The sequence below is a fragment of the Abramis brama genome, assembly GCF_963993115.1.
Source record: "Abramis brama genome assembly, chromosome: 18".
In the NCBI taxonomy this organism is placed as follows: domain Eukaryota; kingdom Metazoa; phylum Chordata; class Actinopteri; order Cypriniformes; family Leuciscidae; genus Abramis; species Abramis brama.
Window position 1 is genome coordinate 1,235,498 of NC_139980.1, and position 22,030 is coordinate 1,257,527.

At 42.0% G+C, this 22,030-nt stretch overlaps 1 protein-coding gene across 1 annotated transcript in view; it reads right to left on the reverse strand.

Annotated features, from left to right (window-relative positions):
- Nucleotides 1-11,516: 11,516 nt before the first annotated feature.
- Nucleotides 11,517-22,030, reverse strand: part of tmem200a (transmembrane protein 200A) — a 12,862-nt gene continuing 2,348 nt past the window's right edge. Inside the window, exon 2 of the mRNA XM_084090447.1 lies at nucleotides 11,517-13,518. Within this exon, the coding sequence (XP_083946573.1) occupies nucleotides 12,007-13,500 (1,494 nt within the window). The 5' untranslated portion in view covers nucleotides 13,501-13,518 and the 3' untranslated portion in view covers nucleotides 11,517-12,006. The remainder of the gene's footprint in view (nucleotides 13,519-22,030) is intronic.

The window sequence follows — 22,030 nt, forward strand, 5'->3', positions numbered from 1 at the left end:
TGGTTTCCCCAAATTCAACTGAAAATGCAACTTTTTATGACTTCTGCAGTCTCAAAATTATTAATGCTTCCAATAGGGTCTATTCTGATAAAGCATGGCATTTCATTTAATTGTTCTGCAGACGACACACAACTCTATCTGCCATTGAAACAAAAGGATACCAGTTCTTTAAAAATTATTGTAAGACTGCCTACAAAAAATAAAACTTGGATGGCCATGAATTTTTCACATTTTAACTGAAATTGTGAGATCTGGCCCTAAGAGTACCCATGTGGCCCTCAACACAGAATTGGGTATATTACTTTCTTATGTTAAATCCTCCATTAAAAATCTGGTCATCTAGTCATGGACAGTGATTTTAAACTTGATAAACAGATAAATTCTGTGGTTAAAGCCAGTTTTTATCAGTGAAGGCTTTTATCTAAAGTCAAGCCTTTTTTGTCACCTTTTGTAGACTTTAAAAGGGTTATACATGTCTTCATCTCTTCTCGATTGGACTATTGTAAAGCCCTCTATGCATCTCACGCCTGCAGTTGGTGCAGAATGCTACAACTAGACTATTAAAAGGAACACGAAAACATGATCACATTTCTCCTATACTGGCCTCCCTTCACTAGGTTCCAGTGCGTTTTAGGATTGATTTGAAAGATTTAGTAATTGCTTATAAATCCTTACATGGTCTAGCCCTGACCTACCTTTCTGACCTTATACAAACACATGTCCCATCGGGTCCCTTAGGTCGGCAGATTGCATACTCCTGGATGTCTCTAGAGCAAGGCTGAAGCTTAGGGGAGATCGGGTCTTTGCAGTTGCTGCCCCTAAACTATGGAATAATTTACCATTGTTGGTGAGGCTGGCTCAAAAACTCTGGTCTAAAAACATATTTTTATTCTTTGGCATATAATTCAGTTTGAGAGCTGTGTGTTTTGTTTTGTGTCCTTTGTTGTTATTTACTTTATGATTCTGGATGTACAGCACTTTGGTAGACTTCTGTTGTTTTAAATGAAATCATAAAATCATCAGTGAAATGTCCCACCACTAAAATATGATGGATTATATTACAATATGACATAAAAACAATACCTAGAGAAACTTGAAATAATGAAGTTGAATAGTGATAGCTGAAACAGGTATTCATTTTGTTAGCTCTGAAATTGCAATACAGTATGTTTGTTGTTTCTGGACTACTGTGTTTTTCTAACTCACTCTGTTGTAATTCCTACACTGCTCACAGGAAAATAAGTAAAAACAAGTAATAAAAACTCAGTGAGTGTTTTAGCGCAATTTTCTGACGTCATGGGATCACAGCACTAAGAGATAGTAAATCTTTTTATGTTTTTTTTTTGTTTTTTTTGTGTGCGTTCCCGAGATTAGACCTTCCTTAACATAATGCCGAAAACCCGAAGTCTCTAGGTGGTCTGGTTGAGGAGGAGATAGAAGTGCAAGATTGGTGCGCACAGAAATCATGAGTTAACAATCGCAATTTTGTCCGTTGGAAAATTGCGCTAAAAATAGGGGCTTTTTTTAGAAATGTAAATTTTTGGTGTGCTCCCAGTTATTTTTAAAATGTCTTGGGATTTAACATTGTTTATGGTGTCATAGCAAAGTGAGGCAGAGCAGCTGAAATTACAGTGGTGTTCTGTTATAAGATCCTGTCCTCTGGTTCTGAGATTCACTGTGGCAGCGGTTGCTCTAGCAGACAATGGCTTGATACGCACATAATAACAGCATTGGGTTGCCAAGGGTTACAGCACCGTTTTTTGTGAGGGCAATTACTGGAATTCTTAAACTGCGTTTCCTTCTCTGTTAAAAAGGATGTTTTCTCATTCTCATCACTTAAACAGTCTGAGACAAACATGATCAAGTGTTTAGAGCCGTCAAGGGACTTGTAAAACAAATGAGATTCCTTTTCTCAGTTTAACCCAAAACTATTACCGTAAGTCCTATTTTTAATTGAATGCGCAACTGTTGTTTTGAGATAAGATCATCTACCAACAAGCTGCGCCGCTCTTTCTGATGTGGTATAGATGCAAACTGCTGTGTTGATGTGATTTATTGTGGTGTAAGTGAGTAGCAGAGAGCTCTTCAGCAGCGAGACTCCTCCGTGTGTGGAGGATATTAGATACCTTGATTAATGCACACTCTTTAGTGATGTTGTTTCAAGGACCAATGAAGTAGGTGGTTAATCTGGCACAGATTATTCTGTGGTGTTTTCCTCGTCTTTATAGCACAGAGTCTGTTTAACCCTTTAAATGCTGTATGTGATTATGTTTTGCATCATGTGTACTTGGACAGAGAGATGGATGGAGGCCATCCAGGGAGGCGCCGACATTTCAGGGGGCCGGGGAGGCGCCGTCAGTTCAGGGGGCCGGGGAGGCGCCGTCAGTTCAGGGGGCCGGGGAGGCGCCGACAGTTCAGGGGGCCGGGGAGGCGCCGTCAGTTCAGGGGGCCGGGGAGGCGCCGTCAGTTCAGGGGGCCGGGGAGGCGCCGACAGTTCAGGGGGCCGGGGAGGCGCCGTCAGTTCAGGGGGTCAGGCATGGCGGCGGCCATCTTGTCTGAAGACACAGGCGTGGAGGCGTCATTGTTTCTGTGTTCACTTCCTGTGTTTGGTTCCTGTTTTGCCTTGTACCTTGTTTGTCACCATAGTTACCCTCATTAGTTCCCATGACATCAATCACCAACACCTGCCCCACGTCAGCCCCTTGTTAACCAGTCTATTTAAACCTCTGTGCTTCAGTTGTTGTTTGTCGGTCGTTACTGCTGTTTGTGTATTCCTGTCGTTGTTCTCCTGCCTTCTCTTTATGGATTTTACCTTTGTTCCTGGATTATTTTGCATTTATGTTTGTCTATTAAAACTTGTGCTTGCATCTGTATTCCCTCTCTGCCTCATCCCTGCTTACACGTTACAATTATATTATCATCAATAGCGTTCATGAACAAATGTCCACTAGGAATGGTGTGAGAGAAGAGGGGGGGGGGATGTTGACATGTTGTGTTTGCCTCGAGGACGCAAGAACACTCATTAAAATTCCTGCAACATTCCTGTGGTCCATCGATAGACGTCACAAGAGAATAGCACTTAAAGGATGAGCCTAGGAGAGAGTTACTAGAATCACACATTTAATCCTCTTTACACTCAGTCATGAAGCAATTTCAATTTTTAAAACCAATTTCCCCAAATTACAGGCAGCAGCTGTTTCACTCAGTGTGATGATACTCCACTTTCATCATGTCAGAGGTGAGAGTGGTGTCTGGAGAGGTAAAGAGTGAAGGTGATAGGATGGGTGGAAAAACAGAGAGATGAGAAAGAGAGAAAGTCTGATGAAGAGGACAGATAGGGAGAGATGGAAGAAGCTTCATTCTGATGCTGTACAAATATCTGATTGGGTTAAGAGAGGATTCAAACTCTTGTACATGGTGAAACAATGAAGTTAAATAATAATTAATGATAATAAGATGATGAAGAACGAGTAAAAGGAAAACATTAACACTAAATACAATAACAAACACTTTTGTTTTTGTAAAGTTAAATGTCATACTATTCAAGTTGCTATAACTGATATTTTTTGAGCCATGTACTGATTCAAGGGTGTTAGTGGCTTGTGAACTCTGTCTGATATTTTAAATGCATAAATCCTTAACAGACTATTTTCATGTAAGAGCATGTCAGTCTGTGTCTACTTTGAGTTTTGTGTCAAAAACACAAAACGCAGTCCCTTGTATCAAAATGCGATTATTAAATGCTATTAAATGCAAAATGCTATTTTAAAGTTTCCTAATGTTGTTTTGGAGTCTCCTACAACAGGTTTACATGCATCAAAGGTCAAAAAACTGTTTCATTTTCTCATAATATACATTTGCACATCACCACATTTTCAATGATTCTCAAACGACTTGTCAGATGAATCAATCTCTCTCAATCCCTCCTTTCCGCGAGATACTCAGCTCTGATTGGCCAGAAAGCTCAGTCTGTTGTGATTGGTTTACCATGTACAGCGTGCATGTCGAAAACAAAAACGCCCATTGCCATAACAGCGGCAGCTGTCCTGAGGCTTTCTACACCGTAAGCTAAATACAGTAATGAAAAATGCCGTTGATTTTACCATATCAATTCTAGCACGAGTCCAATAATGAAACACTGGAAGAACTAGTTATTCAACCCGAACCTCCATCGCAAGGATGACTCGAGCAGGACGTTTCTCAGTGATAAGCCACTCAGTTTGAAGGACATTATGAGATGTCCCTCCTCCTCCTTCTCCTTCTCCTTCTCCTCCTCCTTCTCCTTCTCCTTCTCCTCCTCCTCCTCCTCCTCCTCCTCCTCCTCCTCCTCCTCCTCCTCCTCCCTTCTCCTCCTCCTCCTCCTCCTCCTCCTTCTTCTCCTTCTCCCCTCCTCCTCCTTCTTCTCCTTCTCCTTCTCCTCCTCCTTCTCCTCCTCCTTCTTCTCCTTCTCCTCCTCCTTCTTCTCCTTCTCCTCCTCCTCCTCCTCCTCCCTTCTCCTCCCTTCTCCTCCTCCCCCTCCCTTCTCCTCCCTTCTCCTCCTCCCCCTCCCTTCTCCTCCCTTCTCCTCCTCCCCTTCTCCTCCTTCTCCTTCTCCTTCTCCTCCTCCTTCTCCTCCCCCTTCTCCTCCCCCTTCTCCTCCTCCTCCTTCTCCTCCTCCTTCTCCTTCTCCTTCTCCTCCTCCTTCTCCTTCTCCTTCTCCTCCTCCTCTTTCTTCTTCTCCTCCTTCTCCTCCTCCTCCTCCTCCTCCTCCTTCTCCTTCTCCTTCTCCTTCTCCTCCTCCTTCGCCTCCCTTCTCCTCCTCCTCCTTCTCCTTCTCCTCCTTCTCCTCCTCCTTCTCCTTCTCCTCCTCCTTCTCCTTCTCCTTCTCCTTCTCCTCCTCCTCCTCGACCTTCTCCTTCTCCTCCTCCTCCTTCTCTTCCTTCTCTTCCTTCTCCTCCTTCTTCTCCTTCTCCTTCTCCTCCTCCTCCTCCTCCTCCTCCTCGACCTTCTCCTCCTACTCCTTCTCTTCCTTCTCCTCCTCCTTCTCCTCCTCCTCCTTCTCCTCCTCCCTTCTCCTTCTCCTCCTCCTCCCTTCTCCTTCTCCTCCTCCTTCTCCTCCTCCTCTGCATTTGCTCCAAATGCATACTGCATTTACTGTGAATCAAACCTGAAAATGAACACAGTGCTGTGCTTTACGCTGAAACATGCAGCGCATGCATCACAACCATTGTGATTTGATGATCGCACTAAGCCATAACACATTCTCACAACCAAGCATTGTCAAAACTCATAAAAAATTACCGGGCAACTTGCGAGAAACAGCGGTTCAAGGCCGATTTTTACTCTCATTTGGCACTTTGAACCCTGGCTAACGTGCTAACGCTGTCCTGCAGATTGAGCCATGAGCTCGTGCAGCTCTGTCAGAAGCAATCTGTGCATGACATAAATGCATTAGAAAACCTAACATATTGCAGTTTATTTAGTAAATGTTTAAATCCATTTAGCAATTTAAATCATCATACAGTAACCAGCTGTTTTCTCTCAATTATGCGATTCACATTGGTCATTCTTTTCAATACGTAACATCTGTATAAATACAGAAAAATCACATCCCTGTGATTGGTCAGATGACAAAATCCCTCCAATTAATATAATTCTTCTTTATTCAAAATTCTTCCCTAATTGTACTTTACTGTCAAGGTGAAACTCCTTTGCCCGGTGCCCCGCAGACACAGCATCATCTGACTCTCTCAACATTCACCTTAAGTGACATGACCAAAACTCACTATATTAATTTGGTGCCACCCGTGAGACCCACTAAATTCTGTATGTTGTAAGAGACTGCTAAATTAGTAGGATAGGAGGGCAGGAGGGCAGCCATCTTCTGAACGCTGGGATGGGCCACTGTCCTGCTGTCCTGCTGTCCTGTCAACAAAGCTGATGTGTTGTAGCCTCATTCTTATTGATTGCAGAAGCAGTGGGGAGGTGGGTGCCATTTTCTTTGCTAAACATTTTTTCTCCCATGTTGGGTTAGTAAGGAAGTCCGTAGTAAGGAGTTTTGTTGTTTAATTGATTTTCTTTTGAACCAAATCTCTTACATTCTTGCTCTTTTGTTCTCGTTGGTAACTTGGTACATTTTTTAAATGCTATGCCCCTACTGCCCCTAGACACAAAGGGGACGTAACAGTATGTTTGTGCGTGTACATGCATAATATGCTCAGAATTCATAAGAGACTTGCTCAAACAGGAGTGCTTTCAGCTTGAAATATTTACACAGAGATAAAATATTGAAACGGTGGCGTGATAGGGATTTATACTCTCAGTGGATTTGGACCTGTCCTGGATCTTGTTCCTGTTTTGGGGATTTTCAGCATTTGAAATATTAATTATGATTCAGGACAAAAGTATGATCTCAGACATGTGTTTGCATGAAGTGCTAACTTGGAATGTCTTTCTGTGTGGAAATGCATTAAAGTAACTGATTTTTGTCATGAAATACAGTTTTTTTGTGTCATACTTATTTCAGTCCACCAAATTAGTGAGGTTACAGAGTGTGCCATGTCACAAAAAAAACATTATTTTAAATGCTTTGACATGAGAGCTTTTTACCATTTTCAGGAGATAGATTATGTCCATTTTCATAGCTTAGACTTTTTAGAGAAAAAAAAAAAAAAACATTTTTGAGAGTCATCACAAATAGATGCAGACTAAATATTTGTACAATATGTATAGATATATCAACCAAATGTTTATAGATAGAATTACAAATGCTGGATTGCTACAAGGAATTAATGATATGAAATGTTTCCTCTGTGATGAACCCTGAGTCTGTCCAGATGTCCAAGTTGTCCTTTGCAGTGTTTCCATTGTGAAGGGCCTTTGACGTCACTTTGCTAACTGGCAGGGGTTCGTGTGTTGCTATGGTGAGATTCTGTAACCCCATTCACAGCAGGTGTCGGTAAGACAGGACCTTAATGAGACACGCAGGCAAATAAAGCTTCTTCTCTCCAAGAGACAACTCTAATTATAGTAGTTAAAAGAAAAACGTCAAAGGATGACATTACAGAAATGCTAATGAAATAATTTTTTCATTAGCTCATTATTAATTTTAATTGCTGTCACATTTGGCTGTAAATGGTTTGATGATACATGATATACAATATCAAATTAGCCGAAATTTGACATGGCGCAATAAAAATAAAGACTCTAAATAAGAATAAAATGTTAAATTTTTTTAAAAATGTTAAAATCCAAGTGTTTGTAATAATCATACTTTGAATATAACGTATGTAAATTCAGCATGGCAGGCATTAGTTGAGCTCTAGTGCAGAGTTTCCAAATGCTGGTCCTGGAAAACCCTAATCCTGCTCATTATTAGATGTTTGAATTCGGTGTGTCCAATAAGGGACACGTACAACACGTGTAGTGTCTGGGTCGCTCCGGGACCATGATTAAGCAACACTTCTCTAAATAACCCTTGAAAATAACCTTGTTGTTATCACAGCTGTTTCCAAAGAGTTTGTTGAATATTCATGCAGAACATTGAATGTGAACTTGTAACACCACAGTAAGTGTGTTATGTTCTGATACACTAACATCAAGCAATAACAAAATGTGGATATATGTGTGGCTGTATCCTGGAGAATATTACCAAACATAAGCTGTAATGTGGAGTATCCTTTGATTTCCATGGAAACACCCTGACTGGTCATATTACTCCAGATGGATCTTATCTGACTGGAAGCAGAATTTGGCAGTACTTTCAGTGATCCTCCTAGATCTGCCCCAGATGACCACACAAGAGCTGCTTGCTCTTCTCACAGGCACTTTCACATTGACAGTGGGCCTGTTACTCTCAGCAAACATGAGCATGCAAGGAATTTAGGGCTAATAAAATAAGGAAGTTTTTGTTTGTTTGTTTTTTCTCAAATATTCAATGCATTTTGGGGGCTGCTGTCTGGTCTTTTTACAGCAAGGTCATGGAGAAAAATGTGCAGTGATGTGCGGGATGACCAACACTGAATGTTGGACTGCTTAAAAAATAAAAAGGTACAGGTTAAAACCACATGTGAGTTTTTAGTAACATACAATTTAATCAAATACTATATTCAGAATTTAGTTTGCTCATTTTCTTTCATAACACAACAAGTGAAAATAGAAATTATATTTCCTTGCATGGTGCTAGCAATAGCAGTGCCATAGACTGAATTCCCAAGAAACATACATGCTGATAAATTGTGGGGTGAAAAAAGGAGTTAAATGATGCTGTTTTAAAAGTTTTTGATTATTTAAAATGTTTGTTAATAGGGTGTAATAAAATAGTTTAACATGGTTTGAAGTTCAAAAAACACATTATTTTTCACATACTGTACATTATTGTAGCTCCTCTATTCTCTGAAATGCTCTGATTTCTACAAAGCCATTCCTTCCGAAAAGCTCAGAGTGCTCTGATTGGCCAGCTGACCCAGTGTGCTGTGATTGGCCAAACACCTAAAGTGTGTGTTGGAAATGTAATGCCCCTTACCATAATCGCAAACTTCCGCTTCCTAGACTTCTAAAGCAACTGTAAACACACAGTTCATAATAATGTCGTCTGTATTACCGTATCAGTTCAAGCCCGAGTCAGATTATGAAAATCCGGATGATCAAGCAGATTGATTGGAACCATCTTTGCAAGCACGACTTAAGCAGAATGTTTCACAGAGGTACGTTTTTATTTTGTTTCTGTCTTACCTTTCCGATACAATGTTATAACGGTTTCCTTTCAAGGGAACTCAATGCTGCGTCATAACGTTGACGCTATGGGAATGCACCCAGGTGTGACCGGTGTCTGAAGCATGTGTGGAAACACGGCAATTGATTGGTAGATGGCAGCCCTATGACATCACATGGAGAGCCTGTGAGTATAAAGTATGTATGTATAAAGTATGTAACACGTTTCTAGGGTCTGTGAGGAGTGTGAAGACTAAAAGTGGCATTACGCTGTGGTGGCCTACTCTCTGTCCTGTGAATAGGCAACCATGTGCCAATGAGGCTAAAGGTTAGAGCTCGGCCCTCCCCAATCATTATTGGGTGAAAAAGTGGGGTTTATAGGCTCCCCTGGGTATGGGTTGCTATTAATAATGCTCTTCCTCAAGAGATCATGATGATGCGCCTGACAGACTTTCCAGTCCTTGATTGTGCATATCTTCACAGCTTAGTGAAGCAGGCACTTGTTCAGCATGGCGAAGTGGGTATTAACTTTTCCATAGCATCAATGTTATCACACAGCGTTGAGTTCCCTTGAGAGGGGACGTCTAGGGTTATGAATAAAACCCCGGTTCCCTGTGAGGGAACGAGACGCTACATCTCGTTGCCATGCTTCAGGCATGCCTCTGTATCTCCTTCAGACAGTAAGCTAATGATGTCTAAGGCAGGAACCCTTTTATACTCACGGGCGCTCCATGTGACGTCATTGTGCTGCCATCTGCCAATCAATTAGCGGGTTTTTCAAAAAATGCGGTTTTGCTTTCGCATCCAAACACACAGTGTTTCCACAACATGAACATCTTTCTTTGCGTATGCCTTTGGGCGGCATTATGCTAATATTTCACATTGTGACATTCGGAAGTATTATCTGGACTCAAATCTGCCTCGTCCCATCCAGAAGCCACACATGTAGGTTCCATAGATCGGAACGAGAGTGCCAGAGGGTGCCCCGTCTCTGAGAAAGGAGGTCCTTCTTCAGAGGAATTGGCCAGGGAGGGGCTGTTGCAAAGAGTACTACAAAGCTGAGGTTCGTCCACGGGGTGAAGGTCTGATGGTAGGTCGGAGTTACTGGTACTCGGAGCGTGCCTAGTTGCCATGCCCACCTCGGGACTCGATCACAAAGCCAGAGCTGAATCGGTCTCATATGAAGCAACTCGAGCGGCTTGCTGCAGCTGTGGATGCCATATGCCCCAGGAGCCTACGAAATAACTTCAGTGTAACCGCACTCTTGCCCTTGAACTGTCTCAGGCAAGTCAGCAGTGACTGCGCGCGCTCGCTCGTAAGCTGAAAATGCATTTCGCTGTCAACATCCTGAACGGAAGCCTGTGAAGGGATTGGTTCAAGACGCGCAGGTCCAGGATTGGCCGTAACACACCGGTTTTCTTGGGTACAAAGTAGGGGCTGTAGAAGCCAGACTTCATTTTGGCTGGAGGGATAGTCTCGATCGCACCCTTCGCCAGTAGGGTGGCGATCTCTGTACGCATGACAGGGGCATTGCCACCGACCATGGTGTTCCCTCGATGGGGCAGCGAGGCGGAATGACCGGCCCAGACATGGGAGGTGTAGTGTCCTGGTGTGGGGGCACGGTCATAAGCCGCGTCCTGACAGAGTAGGCCAGGGAAGGACCAGCGTTCCACGGATGCCTGCTCTGACAGGGGTCTGGTGACAGAAGGGGACGAGAGTGGCGAGGCAGAGCATCGTACACTGCCATCCACGGCCTCTTGGGGCTCGGAGGAAGGGGCATCAGTTCTTAGAAAACAAAAGATTCTCCACCGGGGGAAGGAGTGGTCCTGCTACCTGCTCCTGAGAAGAACTGAGCCCTAACTCCAAGCTGCCCATCTCAGGAGTGCTGCTTAGCCTGGCGTTTGGCCGGCTAAGGGGCGGAGACCGAGGAAGCAGACTAAGGAGACCGAACGTACGGATGACCGTCGGTGCAGAAGGGCCTCAGTCTGCTTTTGGGCGGTCGAAAACTGTTGGGTGCGGTCCTCAACCACACCGTCTAAGAGCCCAGTCTGGGACATGGAGGAGCTGAGAAAATGAGTTCTCAGACTCCCGCACATCAGTCTGGTTGAGCCCTAATGGCGTTCCTGGACCACACATGTGGACATCACCTGGCCCAGGGATCATGCAAGAAAGGCCCGAGGAAGACTCGCCGGTTGTTATGCCACACTGTAACCCTCAGATCACCCTGGCCACCAGCCAAAGTATCCCCTCTCGAGGAAGAGATAGATTGGGGTGTGGCAGAAGGGACTCGCGCCGTTGCACCAACACACTGGAGAGCCTCTCGTCTCGTAGAACGAAGATAATTCAGAATGGCTTGTGGGAGTGAAGAAAACTCTTGGCTCTGAAGCGAAAACACAACTGCATGTTGCCAGCGTACTTCCTTATATACCCACGAGGTGGGGCAGAGTTACGCTATGCAAATTCCACAGACCCATGGCATTTTCTTGCCATTGGCTCGTTTTGTATTCTCGAAGGTGAGAGGCTTTCTAAGCAAAACCCCATTCATCGTCACGACATAACTCGTAGTGACCACGAAAGGAAACTATAGTTACAATAATTTTTTTTGCATTGTAAATTAAACCATGAGACTTAAATCTCATTATATAGCTTTATGTCGTTCCAAACCTATATGCCATTTCTTTTCCAGTAGATCGCAAAAGAAAGTCAGCAAAATCTTCATACAGCTGTTTTATACAAGCACAGTTCATAGTGATGATGTCTGTCATGCTCCAAAAAGGACAAAAAACCCCAAACCATTCAAATAAAAGTAGTCAAAACAGGACGTTATCTGGAAAGGTTGTGTTTATTCTGAGAAACAAGTAAATTATACATTGATGAGTTCTCTTCAAAAATATCAGTGTGTGTGTTTTAAACAATAAATTATTTAAAGTAAAATAACTAGCAGTGCTGGTACAACACACATACTGTAGTACTCAAACAGACAATAGATCCTGTCTGAATGATAACAAAAACAATACAAACATACTTGAACAAGTTGCACTAAACTGTTGTTTACTGCATTATTAGCTCTACCCATACTTTTATTTAGCATTACGGCTCACTTTTTGTGTTTCAAATTCTGGGTGAAATATCATTTTGAAAATCCAGTGAAGAACAAAACAAAAAAAGCAGCAGAACTGCTTAAGCTTTCTGTTCAAGGGCCTTGTGATTTTTATCTGTAAATTTAAAAAATAATTTTCAATAACTGTTTTCTATATTGCAGCTGGACTGTGGAGGCCAAAAGCCCATGGATTGACATTTGACGCTAGCTCAGTTTTAAAATCTGGTCTCTGAGGTGCCTCTCTTCAGACAGTTGCTCATAAATTCATCATGCTCAAAGCTCAAGTTATTGTGAGACCTGGAGATCATAAGAAGTTTCTCCTTTTTAGTGTAGTCCTTCTTCACGGCCACTGGGGGCACTAAAAGCCTGTCCATAGGGTCCTCTTTGTCCTCCAGTTTAGTGTATCCTTTACTATTACTGCGGTCCAATCTGGGCCAACTAGGGTGTTTCCTCTGTTCGGGCTGGACAGTCAGCATTGTGGGCGCTCTCTCTAAATCCAGAGATTTGGAATGGGCTGACAAAATGTGGAGGGAGCTATTGGAGCCGAAGTCTTTACGCGCAGCTCCAGGTGACAGGAACCTACCACTGGTGGACCCAGGAGACAGTGAGGAATGGGAAGATGTGGAGGTAGGGGATTCGGTGGCTGAGTTGCTCCGGAGCAGCAGGGCGCCCGGAGGCTTGAAAGCTTTGGCGACATAGGGAACAGGTACTGTTAACGACTCCAATGACGGAGGTCTGGAGTGGACCCTGTTCTGCTCGAAGTCCTCCGTGATGCTATCAATGTCAGGCTCATCAATGACACAGTTGTTGAGTTTGATGACGGGCAGTGTGAAGGCGCTGATGGAAGAGGAAACGATGGAGCGTGTTTGGCATTTCTTGAGAGCGCCACGCTTGTCCTCCCATCGACGACCACCCTCATCATGGAACCCAAAGATACATTCAGAACGGTCCTTGTAAGTAGGCGACAACAGGCCAAAGCCACCTCGGGCCTCACTCATTAGACCCTCGTCATCCTCAGCCGAGCTGGTCCTGTGGGAGAACCGGACGTCACCATCCAGACCGGAGAAGGACATTAGAGTGTTTGCTGCGAGCCGTGAGGCAAACTGGCCATCCAGACCGAAGGAACGGATCTCTGTGTCTGTGTAGGGACCCATGTAGGCCCCATTCGTCCACTTCTGCTCCTTAATCCGTAGGCTGTGAATGTCTATGACGGTCGAGTACATGTCCTTCATGTGGATAATCTTTGTCTCACGATCCCTGTTCTCATGTAAGATAGCATTAGCACAGATGAAGATAAAAATCCCAATTCCCATAGTGAAAGGACCCAACATCTTCATCTTCTCGGAATGCAGGTGCTTCTCCAAGAATTGCGCAATGGAGCCCACCTGCTCTTGGCCAACCTGCGTATCGTTCCTGGACAACTTGCTTTCTGGTGCCTTCTGGGGGTCCTTATGAGGCCAGTATCCAAGAACAGCCATTGCAATGCCTGCCATGAGGATCAGCACTCCCAAAACCAGGAAGAATCCTGAGGCCGAATACAGTCTGATCTTCCCTCTCACTACCACCACATCAGCTCTAGGTTTACGCTTGGTGCATTTCTTCTCAGGAGCAGGGCCTGGGCTCTGGATTGGCAGATGATACTGAGAGCGGGTGGAGTCTTGTCTTTTCAATGCTGCGAGCCCCGTGATCACCCCACCCGTGGCAATCATTGCTGTGACAATGCAAGCCTGCAAATAAAGAAATAAACAAGTGTTTAAGTAAGCTCGAGTCTCCCCACTTGATTCAAACGTCTTATCTTTGATATCTGTCTCAGTCCATCTCTAGGTGTAAGGGAATTTGTTTGCTGAATGCTGGTTTAAGCACTGTTGGGGCTATTGTGAATCTTTTCAACTGTTTTTTAAATGCTACCCTTGTCTTGCTTTATACACAGAGCAAGCAAAACAAAGTCATGATAGCTGCATAATTATGAGATACACAAGAAAAAGAGAACAATGAATCAATATTACAATGTAACACAAATCATAGCATAATGGAGCTTTGTTTAAAAAGATCTCTCCATGTCTTGATCCCTCCACCATTGTAAATGCAAATGTTTGAAATCAATGATAAAATCATTCTCTGAAAGTTTGATTCTATAAATAAAACACTGAAGCATTAGTCAAGAATGACTGCATATTTACAAGTCTGGCAATGTGATTTTGACAGCCAAGGGGTGACCAAGTCTGCTGACCAAAAAAAAAAACCCAACTAAACAAAAAATGATTTTGTCAAATCTAAGAGATATTGTGTATCAGTTTACTAGCATGGCAATCTTAGTGCTAGGAAAGAGCATGTCTGAAATGTTTAGTATCCCTACTGTATATGAACTATGAACTAGGATGTTTAGCATGAAACCAAAAACAATGTGTAATTTCACAAGTATACTATAGGCTAAATTATTAGGTCAAAGAGAGACCTAATAATTGCTAAGAAAGATGGTGAATTACAGTTTTCAGACAGAAGTTTCCCATTGTAAATGTAACTGTCATTGGAATGGTGAAAGTGTTTTATACACATCCCCGAGACTCATTGCTCTTCTCTCTGCAGGGTACAAGTATAGTTTTTGTAAAAATATATATATATATAATTTAAAACAAAAAAATTGTTACAGGTCCTGGGCAGTCGGGGGGACTGTAAGAAGTGAAAAACTTAACTTAATAAATGAGAGAGAGACAAGTGTTAGTGGTTACTCAAGCGGTGCTCTGTATTGTCTTTTATTAAACATTTTATTTCAGAGTCATTAAGACACTTTAAATCACAGTATTTATAAATGCATTGAAATGAATATTAAAACATATAAATGCTTAAATTAAATCACAATAAATAAATAAAACCTAACAATCTGACACAGATGCTTCAATTGTCACAGTCCAGTTGAAATAAAAGGTGTGGAAAGGATCTAAGTGCAGCATTATAAAGTTTTTATTTAACAAAGAACTAAAAAACCTAAACCTCAGGGCACAAGAACAGAGCAACCGGGGTATAATGAGAACTGAAAGAAACAGGATTTAGAAACACAACAAAAACAAACAATGAAATGAACCTGAGGTGTAACTGAATTAGTAAGCAAGGCAACAAACATGGTAATTAACACTGGTGGGAAAACTAGAACAAAGGAAACGTACAAAACACAGGAAAACTGAACATAACCCTGACATATATCCCCCATCAAGAAGGTGCATCCTCACGCCTCAATAATAACACAAAGTCCAACAGAGGAGGGCGGGAAGGGGCGTAGGTGGGGGACGTAGGGCAGGAACAGAGGGCAAGAGGGGTCAAGGCAGAGATTAAGGTGGGAGGAGCCAGGCAGAGCTTAAGGTGGGAGGAGCCAGGGCGGAGATAAGGTGGGAGGAGCCAGGGTGGAGATTAAGGTGGGAGGAGCCAGGGCGGAGATTAAGGTGGGAGGAGCTAGGGTGGAGAGTAAGGTGGGAGGGGCTAGGGTGGAGATTAAGGTGGGAGGAGCCAGGGTGGAGATTAAGGTGGGAGGAGCCAGGGTGGAGGCTTGGCTACTGGACTTAGGGAGACAACTGACTAAGATTAAAATTACAACCAATAGCCGTACAATGTGGCATCGTATCAGTATTTTATATTCCGAGTTGTGTTGAGGTAAAAATAGCAACAGGTAGCGCCAGTAGCTCATAGAGTGCAACCATTTGATGTCATCGACACAGAATGCACTGCGCACCTAAAATGGTGCCCACGTTGTGCAAAATATGTATAAATTATTAAATAACATAAATCTTTTATGGGTTATCTACTTAATATTTCAGTAAGAGACATCATTTACATTATATTAAGCCATACAAGTCTTAATACGGGGGTTCACTTTAACATTGCCATATCCATTACCATGTCAATCTCTATTACCATACCAATCTCCTGAGAGCTGTCATGACAGAACCATAAGATTTATTCCAGCATGATCTGGCAAAAATATCCCTTTTTGTAGCAGACATTAGGAATGTTTTGGCCTTCCCTGTAAGAACATTGTCATATATCTGATTTACCTTTGGTTGGTTTCAAAGTTTTGTATCTACAAGTAGCTTTCTTTAATACAGCATTAACATCTGTAGCACAAAGGGATCTTATTTCATGCAGTGCCAATAGCCACCTGCGCCTGTAGATTGTAAAAAATATTCAGGCTATGCTGTTACATATTTATATTTGTATTGCTGAAAAAGTAATTACATTCTTTTTTGGCTGCATGTCTCTATCTTGCATATTTCAGCAAATGAAAAAGCCAAAAGAGTTTACAGGCATAAGAGGTAAGCTTTTGTCTAGTGTTCATTTTTGATCAGTCAGTCAGAGCAATTGATGACTAAAGTGATGGCTTAATGTCAAAACACACAGAACAAATAAGATCCCCTCGGTTGAAGTTGATCCCTCTGAGCACACCCACTCATTCTGAGTTTAGGAAGAGATATTGACTCTTCTGATGTTGACTCTTTGGGTAACTCATCAAATATCTGTGGCAGGGGGCAGAGAGAGAAAAGGGTGGAAGGTTGAGAAGAGAGGAATGTCTTCCAACCTCATCTAATAAATTAATGACTTGATGAATTTACAAAAAAATCAAATGGTCAGTCCACTATAAAATCATTAGGGAGGAGACAAGACAAAGATAAAGCATTGTATTTGACTACTTCCATTGGGATTTTCATCTCCATTGTTCGCATTAAATTTTCACTGTATTTTAATCGAATCGAATCTTTATTAGCTTCACATCTAATTATATGCAAATTCATTTTAATCAGCACTAAACAGGTGGTGCCCAAGGCCATGTAATCAGCTGGTCCTAGTATGGTGTTGTAGTTATAATTCAAGAGTATGACGCTTGTGAAGTCAATGATTGTTGGTGTACGACACAAGGCGAGTGGTGCAATACATACACAAAGTTATTCTGCTAAAAGGCAACAAAGCTGTGAAAATAAAATGTTCACAGAGTTGGAAGCTTGGGGATAGAAGAGGTGGAGATTATATAAGCAAATATTAGAACAAAAGCACACATTATGTGATCATATAGCCAACAGTCTTCTGTTGTCGGCTACAGTCTGGAAACGGGTACTTTCCTCTAAAGAATGCTTAACTCTCAATGAGCCGTTTCTAATAGCCTGTGAGTTTATCAGCAGCTTCAAACATCTAATCATCAAACATGTGATCCAAAAGACATTCACAATCACTTGTTATCTCTTTATCGATACACACACACACACATTCCCTGCTTCAGATTTACTGAATTAGGATGGATTTCATGCAGTACCTTTATCATGTAAATGTATGTTTATCTTATATAAAAAATATATATCTCATACAAGTATAAATAAATAAACATGGAAATAAATACATGGAGTCTGGTCATTCTATCTTATTATTCCACTTTTCTCATTTCACCTTGTATATCAATCAGTGCTCACAACATATGTTTTGATTAAAGACAGGGCGGGGCCTATTAGATTAGATTAGAATTAGATTAGAAAAACTTTCCCGATAGAGAAACTGGTTTGCCACCAACTTAGACCATACAGCCAACAAACACAACACACAACTAACAGACAGATAAATAATTCTGCATTAAGAGATCATTAAAACCTGATTAAGAACCAGTGAGACATGATTAGAAAAAGATTCAGTTTCACAATTCAAAAGTGCAGAATACAAAAACTGTAAAAATAATGTTTAACAATTAACAGTGTTCGTTGAAATATCTGACCGCTGCAGGAACAAAAGACCTTCTCATTCGCTCACTAGAGCACCGAGAAAGAGCTTCTGTGTAGTGGATGGCCTTCAAAAAGCAAGACAATTTTTACAATACGGTTTCTGGTCAGCGGCGACTGGCGCATGTGATCTGCTCTGTGCTATCGTCTCTGGACTGGAGCAGACTGTGTGCACGCTGAGGAGGTTCACGCATCACACACACACACACACACACACACACAATGCAAAACCAGACTTCATTCGCCCCGGAAAGCATATCCCCTATATAGTGCACTATGTGCCATTTACAATGCAGAAAATAGTAAATGTGTGAACAAATGACCGAATTCAGTCGCAGATTCAGAGTCTATTTATAATGTAGGGGGAGGAGCTTTAGATTCTAGAGAGCATTTGATTGGACAGAAAATCTGATGAGAACCTGAGGTCATCAAAGTCATTGATCCACATTGGTGGAACTGAGAGACTGTAAGTTTTGAATGCATATTTCTTCTAAATGCAAATGCTGTCATTGTTTTGGCTTAAGGCAAACATATTCATACTAAAAGCCAAAAGAACTTGATAGAACTTGAAAAAAATCTGATTTCATGGGGACTTTTGACAAAATGGTGTATACTGCAGGTGCCCATTTGCCCAGCATTAAGGATTTTTCCTGACAAAATATTCCAGACCTTGGCAAAACTAGACAAATGTATTCATTATAAAAATGGCCAAATAATTATATGATTTTATTAATTTACATGACTTTTCCAGTTCTAGAATTCAGATTTTGAAAAATAGACTTCGTCATATATCCAGTTTTTTCAAGACAGTGGAAATCCTGGCTATTGCAGTAGGTCAGCGAACACCCGGTTTGTATATCAACCCTCCACAAGAGGGTGCATCGAAAAGATATAATCCAAACAGCACTGTGTTGTACTGCCTATTGAAAACCACTAATCTAGCTTTTAACAAAAGTCTTTCAATAAACCTATATTATTCATTTTAAAATAAAATTTGGTGCATTGGTGCCACGTCTTCCCTTTACACACAGAACAGCTTCAAAAATGCATACCGTAATATAAAACATTTAATTAATGTTAATTTTTAACTATTTTTATTTTTACTAATTTAGTTGACAAGAAAATGCTAAATTAAACCAAATACCCAAATACCTCAACAAAAACGGGAAAATCATCCTTCCATCTGATCTTTTAAATTTGAGTGTCAAAGTTCACATTTTAATTCCACATTCCTGCAAGGTGGCATTACTCTTGCTTTTGTTTGTTGTTTTTAATGCATATTTCAGCGTCAGCGCCACGGGAGCAGCATGTGTTTTTCCAGCATGCAAATATGAAAGAAAAATATGACACTTTACAGTTTAAAAGAGTATAAAGATGAATGAACTCCATTAATTCCTCTGCTGGTCAGGTGAAATATTACAAAACTGTCATAGTTGTGCATTTGTCAAAATGCATCTTAATCATGGTCAGAAATCAATATTTTGAAACATAGGTCTCCTGGTGATCTACCGTCCTGCAGAGTTTAGTCAAACCCTAATCAAACCAGTTTAATTTAGCATTTACATTGGTCTATCACATTCAAACCCAACATGAAATGGTTTTCACCCAATGAAGCTGTGCTGTGTATTGTAAAGTGACAATAAACCTCACAATAACGTGTTTTAAGTGACTCAGTTCTCAGTAAACACTTTGCAGGCGCTCTGCTTTTGGATCGCTTTTAAAGTGCACAAATTCAGTTTATTTTAAAATGGATACAATTTTTGTGAATACAAAGCTATAGCATTTCACCAGTTTCGTAATGAGAAGCAGTTTTCCACCAAAAATACTATAAAAGCAGGCTTCTTGTCAAGCTATACCACAAGAAAGTGATGAAAATAAGACAGAGCTGTACAAAATGATTGCACTGAAAAACAAAATCGCATTCAGCATACTAACTGCCAAGTGAGTTCTTCGTTTGGCCTTGTTGTAGTAATGTGACATTTGAGTAGTTTCGTAAGGGCCATCTCAGGGCCATGTCTAAGCATACCGATCTCGCCACAGTGGTGAGACACTTCACAATGGCCCTGAGCTTTCTGCGGCTGTAATGACACCCGCTAGCTTCCACTGCTCGCTATCGTTAGTTACAATGTCTCAATGATTACAAAAACTAATCGTAATCCAAAAGGAAGCCTCTCGCCGCAATGCTGCCGGAGAAGTGAGGAAAATGGTGGATTAAGAAAGTAAATAGCGTCAATTTTCATTTCATGCTAAAAAAATGTTTAAAAAAAGGAAAGCGTAGAAATTTAGACCAAAGAGACTGTGCATTGAACCCTGAAACAGACGTTTCTCTAGCCTAGATATCATATATATATAATAATATAATAATATTTACACTCGTGGCAGCATATCAGACCTCTGTCCTTATACATTTAAGACAGTGTTAGGGAAAGAAACCTTTGCCTATATAGGGGCATTTTAGAAAAGAACTCTTTTAAAAAGAGAATCAAGGACTGGTTACTAGAGAGGGTAGCAGAATAGAACCAGGGGCCAGTTACCGTTTTTATTTTTATCTATTTAAGAAAAATGTTTTTATGTTATGTCATTGATTACAATCTGTAAGTGTCTTGTCCTGATGTTATGTGTTGAGGACCACAATGGAAATACGTCCTGGACTTTATTGTGTTTTTATCCTCGATTGTATTTGATGCCTTTTTGTTTCATGTGTAAGGCATTTTTGATATAATTAAATAAATCAAATCAAATTCAGCCGGTGGAGGGCCGGGCGGAGAATCCTTTGTTTCTGTTTGTTTCTGTTCCGCCGCTGGTCTCACAGCCAGTGGTACCCAAAATCTCAGCAAATGGACAAGGAGCAGGTCTTGATGGTTGCGTCTTACTGGCCTACACGGACCTGGTTCCCAGAACTCATGCTCCTCTCGACAGCCCCTCCATGGCGGAATCCACTGAGGAAGGACCTGCTTTCTCAAGATCTGTAGAACCTCCAAGTGGGGTCTCTGGATGGAACGCGGAGGGTTTAAGTGACCTATCCCCAGCGGTAGTAGACACTATCACTTTAGCGAGAGCTCCCTCTACGAGGCAAGTCTGTAGGGAAACACGACTTGGTAGTCAGGTTCCTGAGAAGTGCCGGGAGGTTGAATCCCCATCTACCATCCCTCATTCCCTCTTGGGACCTCTCCGTGGTCCTGATGCACTTACAGAGAGCACCCATTGAGCCTTTGCAGTAAGTGGAGATTAAAATCCTGTCCCTTAAGATAGCACTCCTGGCTGCACTCTTCTATTAGCCAGCTATAACTTCTATTAATAGCCTGGAATTCAGTTAAGTCGTTAATTAAGTCTCACGTCACCCCGAGACCCCGGCACCCCTGGATACGTGCCCAAAGTTCCCACCAATCCTTTCAGGGACCAGGTGGTGAACTAGCAAGTGCTGCCCCGTTCGTTACCCGTGTCCCGTTCGCGCCCTGTGTTGTACGTGGACCACACACAAAGTTTCAAGGCTTTGCAACAGCTCTTTCTCTGCTATGGAGGACAGCAGAAGGAAAAGGCTTGGTCAGGATGTGGCCTCCGCAGCATCCCTTTCCAAAACTGGAATAGGCAAGCTTTCCCAGTGTTATCCAACAGTCTCACTGTAAAGGGTGAAAGGAACTCAGTGATTGACAATCTTTGTGATTAAGCAGTCCCCTTCTCTGTCCCAGCCGGCAAACTCAGAGCGCTAGAAGGAGCTAGTAGTTGTGGCGACTTCCATAGGGATCCCAATTCGTCAGTCACTGACGATTAACATCGAACGTGACTGACTGATAGGGAACGTCTAGGTTATTAATGACATTAATACCTGTCGCCACAACTCCTGTGCCTTCGCTGACAGCCAGGACACGTCTCGGCTCCGAAGCAAAAGCTTGATGTGAGTATTGCACGCAAGCCCTTATACAGCCGGAAGCGGGGATGCGGCTTGCGATGCAAATCTCACTAGCCAACGTGCATTGGCTCGTTCTGTTACCACTTCAAGGTGATTGGGCACTCAGGCGACATCCCAATTTGTCAGTCACTGTCGATTAACGTGGGAATGGGAGTTACATTAGTAACCTAGACGTTTCTGAATTCTACATATAGCACCTTTACAGTTTTTTTTTTTACATTGGCCCCATTTCTAGAAACTAAACATGCAACCACAAAACTTGAACACAACATGCAAAACGTCACACATCTCTTGCAAGAAAAAATTTGTTTTTGCTTGTTCGTGTGCAGTGGAGTGTAGTTCAAACGTACATGTATGAGCACAAATACACTGTATACAGTATGTTTGCAAAATTGATGAATTTTACACAGTAATGGGACTGAACTGAATCAACACTGAACTGACTTGAGCTGTATAATGACACTATTGACTTGTTAGAGCTGGTTTTCAGCAGAATTTGTTACTATTGTAAAGCTGCTTTGAATCTCCGCTAAACTTCACAGATTTCCGTGAATGAGCGCCGCCATGCGCATGCTTGCC